At 43.4% G+C, this 7,067-nt stretch overlaps 1 protein-coding gene across 1 annotated transcript in view; it reads right to left on the bottom strand.

Annotated features, from left to right (window-relative positions):
- nlk2 (nemo-like kinase, type 2) overlaps positions 1–7,067 on the bottom strand; it is a 269,767-nt gene that overhangs the window by 48,298 nt on the left and 214,402 nt on the right. The window contains exon 7 of the mRNA XM_060897765.1: positions 2,403–2,504. Within this exon, the coding sequence (XP_060753748.1) occupies positions 2,403–2,504 (102 nt within the window). The remainder of the gene's footprint in view (positions 1–2,402; positions 2,505–7,067) is intronic.

Here is a 7,067-nt window from a genome sequence, read left to right as displayed (position 1 = left end):
ATGGTATGTCTACTTTTAGATTGTGTTAGCTTATCAATGAACACACTCGTCACTCGACGAGTTTCACGTCTTTACGACGGATACTTAAATGTGTGTTCGGTGTTTTCTGCATCTCGCTCCTTTTTCTTTTATGTTTTTCGTTTGTCGTCTTCCTCGCATTCAAACCGATTCGAACCGAAGTCCACTTCATGTCCAAAATGGCGGTCGCGTTTACGAAGGTCACGTGAGTGGGAAGGGTCAATACACAGTTGTTGTTGGCATCCGGCAGTCAGTGATGACTATGGGGTTGCGCTTTAGGAGGTAGAACCTCTACTGTGGCTGTAGAGGCCGATCCTTGATCGGCACTGTCGATTGCAGCGAGGACATATGAATGTCGCATTGTTGATGGGCTGCTGTTGGAATTGCCTGTCCTTTCTTCTCTGGTGTTGTTCCACTGCCTTGGCTCTCACGTTCCCCTCACTTTCGGTCAATCCATGGTGCACCAGAGACTTCCAGACTGACCTGTCTGTCGCACGGGTCTCCCAGTTGTTGGTGTTGATGGCACACACTTTCATGTCGCGTTTGCAGACGTCTGAGAAGCGAAGGAAGGGCCAGCCTGCCTTGCGCTTACCACTTGACAATTCCCCGTATAACAGGTATTTGGGGATTCGCCTGTCGTCCATCCGGCCCAACCAGCGAAGACGTCGCTTGCGAAGCAAGGTGTACATGCTCGGTATGTCTGCTTCAGCTAGCACTTCGTTGTTAGTTACTTTGTCTTTCCAAGTGATGCCGAGAAGCCTACGCAGACATCTCATGTGAAAAACATGAAGTTTCTTTTCGTGCCGTGCATAAGTGGTCCAGGACTCGCTGCCGTAGAGCAGAGTGCTTATGACGCAAGCTTGATAGACTTTGCTTTTGGTGGAGACAGTGAGGTGTTTGTTTTCCCAGACACGCTTTGATAATTTAGCCGTCGTTGTTGAAGCTTTTCCGATACGTTTGTTGATTTCAACGTCCAACGAGAGTGTGTCAGTCGTAGTAGACCCAAGATATTAGAATTGGTGGACGACTTCTAAGTTTTCCCCATGAACTGTGATATTTGGTGGCGCTGGTGTTGCTTGGCGGGGCGGCACGGTGGTGTAGTGGTTAGAGCTGTCGCCTCACAGCAAGAAGGTCCTGGGTTCGAGCCCCGGGGCCGGCGAGGGCCTTTCTGTGTGGAGTTTGCATGTTCTCCCCGTGTCCGCGTGGGTTTCCTCCGGGTGCTCCGGTTTCCCCCACAGTCCAAAGACATGCAGGTTAGGTTAACTGGTGACTCTAAATTGAGCGTAGGTGTGAATGTGAGTGTGAATGGTTGTCTGTGTCTATGTGTCAGCCCTGTGATGACCTGGCGACTTGTCCAGGGTGTACCCCGCCTTTCACCCATAGTCAGCTGGGATAGGCTCCAGCTTGCCTGCGACCCTGTAGAAGGATAAAGCGGCTAGAGATAATGAGATGAGATGAGAATGGTGTTGCTTGGCCCATGACCTGCGTTTTCTTCTGGCTGATTCGTACTCTGAACAGGTCACATGCACTAGAGAAATCATCCATTTGGATTGGATCCAATGGATGATTTCTCTATACACAGAATGGTGCGATAAACAAAAAACATCGAGTTGAGTGAGCGGAAACAGGAAACGCCTTGTTGATAAGACAGGGTCAGAGGAAAATGACCAGATTGGTTCGAGCTTTTTTTGCCAGGAAGGAAATAGCAACTCATATAATCACTCTTTACAACCGTGGTGAGCAGAAAAGCATCTCAGCATGCAACAGCAGAACAGACGACCACATTGGGTTCCACTCCTGCAGCCAAGAACAGGGATCTTAGAATCAAGAACGAGTTCCTATTAAAGTGGCCGGTGAGTGTATACACGACAAGCGTTCGACACAAAAGCTGTCCATCATTTGAACGTCACATGACGAGGAAACGGTGGAGACGGGTAGCGTATAGTGAAAAGAAACCCAGCGATTTTTATGCTGCTGTATTCATTTTGCCGTTGGATTTGACATGAGAAATACATTCTTACAGAAGCATTATTACTGTGTTTACATTTTACTCTCGCTCTCCTACACAAATAGACGGATGATAAACTGGGGTCTGGGACCTGCGGAGCATGAGAGCAGATGAATCTGATATCCTTTGGGATTCTCACAGCTGTTTCTCACGGCTCATCTCGCGTCATCATTGAGAAAATCAAACACACTTGAACATATCAGTGCCTCTGCGATCGCGTTCTCAGCAAGACCGAGAAAACCGTCTCGATGAACGGTGCATCACCGAACAGGTGGGTGGAGTCTCCAAGTGCAAAAAAAAAAAAAAAATTGGGAAATCAGAGCTAAAATCGTTTACTGCAGTCTTTAATTCACGAATCTGTCATCACGAGGCATACCTGTTTATGTGGTCCTCTCAATATATGAGCTCTGGCTCCTTCACACGCCGTCCTCATGGCCTCCAGAGATGGCGTTCCCAACAGGTCAGTGATCAAATCCAACTGACAGAGAGGAGAGAAGTGACAGAATGTCAGAATAATACACAAGAGAGGAGATAATATTACTCATTATTATCCGTACAGGACCACTTTTTTCACAGAATAAAAACGTGTTCTGTTCCCTTCTAGTGTGTATACAGATGGCATGCAATATTGTTACCATATCACTTATCCTCCATGTATTATGACACTCTCCCCAATGGAGAATGAGCGTCTAATATTGTTATAATATTACACGTTGTCAAGACAACACGACATCACACATCGGAGCTTATGTGAAGATCCAATGACAAAACTTTTCTGCTGCGCAGGCGCACAATCGTTTCTTTGTCGGCCGAGAAAGAAGGGGTGTTCACACGGCAACTTCTACTCCGGTGTAGCACCGGGGCTGCCCCGGTAGAGCGTTCACACGGTACAAAGTTATACAGGTGTAGCCCCTGAAAGCTGCTTAAACCGGTGCAAATTTAACCCTGCTCGGGAGGTGGTTTAAGAAATTTACTCCGGAGTAAATGCTAGTTTGCGGGGCAGCACCGATATAAAATGGGCCGTCTGAACGCTACAGGGGTAGACTCGCTACGCGTGAGGAGAGTTGATTACATACGGGCATTGCATAATTTGCATCCTGGTATTTTGCGCTTCCAAAATGGCGAATATCAACAACAACAGAACTGCGTGTCTTCCAGTGTTGCCAGATTGGGCAGTTTTAAGTGCATTTTGGCAGATTTGAACATATTTTGGGCTGGAAAACGTCAGCAGTATCTGGCAACACTGGTGTCTTCATCCACGTTGTTTTCCCGGCGCTTGGTGATGCCATGACAACCGGGAAAAGGAAGTACATTTTCACGCATGCGCATATTTCATTTCCGCATTATTACTATCGTATAGCACGGTTGCAAAAAACCGCCGTGTGAACGCAAGTGGGGCTGCACCGGTGCTAACACGCTTCTCTCTAGTAAGCAGGGTTGTGACGTGTGAACGCTCCACAAAATTTACACCGGTGTAAGATATATCGCAACAAAATACATCGGTGCAGCATTGATGCAAATAATATGTGCCTTGTGAACACCCCTAGAGAGAAGACGAGGCTAATCCAGTGCTAGGTTTAAGCACTAAATAACTAAACTGAAACTAAAGACGAGCTGAACATCCGAAAGGCTCCCAAAACGTCATTATATATTCTTCACGCATATTTACAAGAGAAAACCAGACCAACGGACATCGAAAAACTGGAAAAGAGACACGTCGGAGATGTAAAACTTCCGTACTAGTGAATGACTGACAGTTTGTCAATGAACATGGCTGCAAGGTTTGCGTCGTTAAAAGCGGAAGAGTTAAAGAGAAAGACATGCTGAACTCCCGAAAGGTTACCAAAACTTCACTGGATATTCTTGACGCATATTTACAAGAGAAAAACAGACCAACGGACATCGAAAAACTGGAAAAGAGAGCAATAGCGGAAATATTATCAAAGTTCTACTTGAAGGTGCACTGCAAAAAATAAAAATCTTAGGAAGTTTGTTTGTCTATTTTCAAGTCAAAACATCTAGCCACCCTTATTATAAGACATAATTGCCCAACAAGCAAAACCTCATTTAGCTAGAAAGGCTAGTTTTTAGACAGTCCATCTTGAAAATCTTGTATAGACAAAATGTCTTGAAAAAGTCTTATTTGGAGCACCTTTGAAAATAAATCAAGTTTTTTTTTTAAACAAGTAAGTACATTTTGGACATTTGTCAAATGCGGTTCATCTTGTTTCAAGAAAAAAAAAACAAAGTATGCTTGTTTTGGGAATAAATGAACTTTACTGAAATCTTTGAATCTTTCATTACAATTCAACTCCACCTTACAGATCCTAAGTTTACTGCGACTGTTTTCTCAGTCATTCAGAGTGAGCTCCTTCTAGATGCTGTACAGACTCTAGACCAGACAAGTGCCTTCAAAAAGGCTATGAGTGAGTGGAGGGCGTTTTAGTGAGGTCTTTTTGGAATGCTGTGAGTTAAGTTCAGTGTTTTTTTGTTTGTTTGTTTGTTTTTTCTGTGCCTGATCTTGTAAACCCCTCGTACACATGAATAGATAGTTTTCACATGACGTCACAGAGTCGGGGATTCCCTGGTGGCGGCCATCTTGGAGGGCAAGCTTACCGTACAGGTCATTGAGCACACATTGTAGCACGCGAGTTACATTCATTTATATATTATTTACATTTATTTAAAGCTAGCAATGATGCAAACTTGTTGTATTCACGGCTGTCGTAATAGGTCAGATGATGAAGTCAAGCGGAGCTTTTATGGAATTCCCACTGTACGGGAGCACGAAGGCGAGCAAACAAAGAAACTCAGCATACAAAGGAGAAATCTATGGCTTGCGAGAATCAACCGCAAGGATTATCAGCCTTCCCAACACAGCAAAGTCTGCTCCGATCATTTTATAAGTGGTAAGTTGTTTAAATAAACAATCAATTGTGTTTAAGTTTGTTTTTGGAAACCAAAACATCATGTGAACAATCTCTGGAGAATGCCTAACTGGAACCGCTGAGTGTATGTTTACACTGTAATGTACACTTAATATCGCTCGTTTGTCACGTTTCTATTTGAAACTTGTCACTTCACTCACGCAAGGGTCTCTCATCTCATCTCATCTCATCTCATCATCTCTAGCCACTTTATCCTGTTCTACAGGGTCGCAGGCAAGCTGGAGCCTATCCCAGCTGACTACGGGTGAAAGGCGGGGTACACCCTGGACAAGTCGCCAGGTCATCACAGGGCTGACACATAGACACAGACAACCATTCACACTCTCATTCACACCTACGGTCAATTTAGAGTCACCAGTTAACCTAACCTGCATGTCTTTGGACTGTGGGGGAAACCGGAGCACCCGGAGGAAACCCACGTGGACACGGGGAGAACATGCAAACTCCGCACAGAAAGGCCCTCGCCGGCCACGGGGCTCGAACCCGGACCTTCTTGCTGTGAGGCAACAGCGCTAACCACTACACCACCGTGCCGCCCCTCACGCAAGGGTCATTTTTGAAAAACATTTTAGGTCTATTCTGTAGTCCTGAGCGGTGTGCAGGACTGCGCAAATGTGCGCAGCTTCCCGATTTAAACTGTTTTTTTCTCATCCTTATACTTCCTGTTTCATGGACTGTAACGGATTTGCTTATTTAGTAATTTTAATACAGAATTTACTTTGAAATTATAATCAGACACTCCAACGCCCTCCCTAAAAAAAAAATCGGATCTGCGCGATTCAGCCGTGAAAAAGGCGGCATCCGACAAAAGGAGCGCTGTAGAATATATAAAGTTGTATATATCAGACAGCCTTTAAAGTTTGATGAAGTCAGTTTCAGGCTTTGGAGCAGGCTTTGGCAGTTTCAGGCTTTGGCAGCCCTGCATAGTCACTTGAAAATGCATCTTTGTCCACTTCGTAGGGGTCAATTCCCCCAATCAAGGCCAGTTTGGCTGCATACCATGAGATGTATCTATATACTTCTGTTTGCTTGATTTTGCCGACATTGATCTTTATTTTAGAAAACTGACTATATAACCTCATAAATTCGTCCGAGATAACGTAGCCGGTAATGGCGATGGTCCATTTTGTTTGCCCTCCAAGATGGCGGCTGGGGGGCGTTCCCCGGAATGCCGTGATGTCAGTGAAAACTATCTATAGTCAGTGCCCTCAAAATGCACTGTTGCTTTGGCGTTGTGTAAGCACTGTAAGTCAAAATGCGTAGACTTTTTTTTTTTTAATTATTATTATTATTTTTTTTTGTGCCTGAGGTCCTGGGGAAGTGGAATCTTAAGAGATGTTTTAATGTTTGAATGTTGAAATGGGAAAAAAATAAAATAAACTTGTTGCAATGCTACACGTGTCGTCAACTTGATTCAAGATAGTCTCTGGTCTCATATCTAGAGTATTTTACTAATTACAGGTCACAAAAGGAGAATCTTTTAAGCTAGCAATGCTTAGTTGTAGAATTTAACAATCCTAATATTAGTATATTTATCTTAAATTCAGTTTTTACTGCTAAGACTTTGTCATGAATTTAAGTGAAATACCCTTAAAATGAAATAAATAAAAATGACTTGAATGGCTAAATGTAAGAAGTACGATCTTGTTATAAGAACTATTTTGATTATTTTGAGTTAATCAGATCTCGCATAATAAGTTCCCCAATCTTATTTCGGAATTATTTCATCTAAAAGCAGGTTAGATTTTTCATCTTACTTTAAGAAATCTTACCAAGTCCAATTTGACTAGTTCCACTGGCAGATTTTTTTCACCTGATTCAAGCAAATATGCTTTGTTTTAATCTTTTATTTCTTATTTTTGAAAGGCCATTTTTTGCAGTGTAAAGACACGCTGAACATCCGAAAGGCTCCCAAAACGTCATTATATATTCTTCACGCATATTTACAAGAGAAAACCAGACCAACGGACATCGAAAAACTGGAAAAGACAGCAATAGCGGAAATATTATCAAAGTTCTACTTGAAGGTGAGGAAAAGTGACGGAGACTTTTACAAGTGGACTTCACTCAGCAAAGCCCTTTTGTTTTGAACT

The sequence above is a fragment of the Neoarius graeffei genome, chromosome 17, assembly GCF_027579695.1.
Source record: "Neoarius graeffei isolate fNeoGra1 chromosome 17, fNeoGra1.pri, whole genome shotgun sequence".
Lineage (NCBI taxonomy): Eukaryota > Metazoa > Chordata > Actinopteri > Siluriformes > Ariidae > Neoarius > Neoarius graeffei.
The sequence above is the reverse complement of the archived record's forward strand: the minus strand, read 5'-3'. Positions and strand labels throughout refer to the sequence as shown.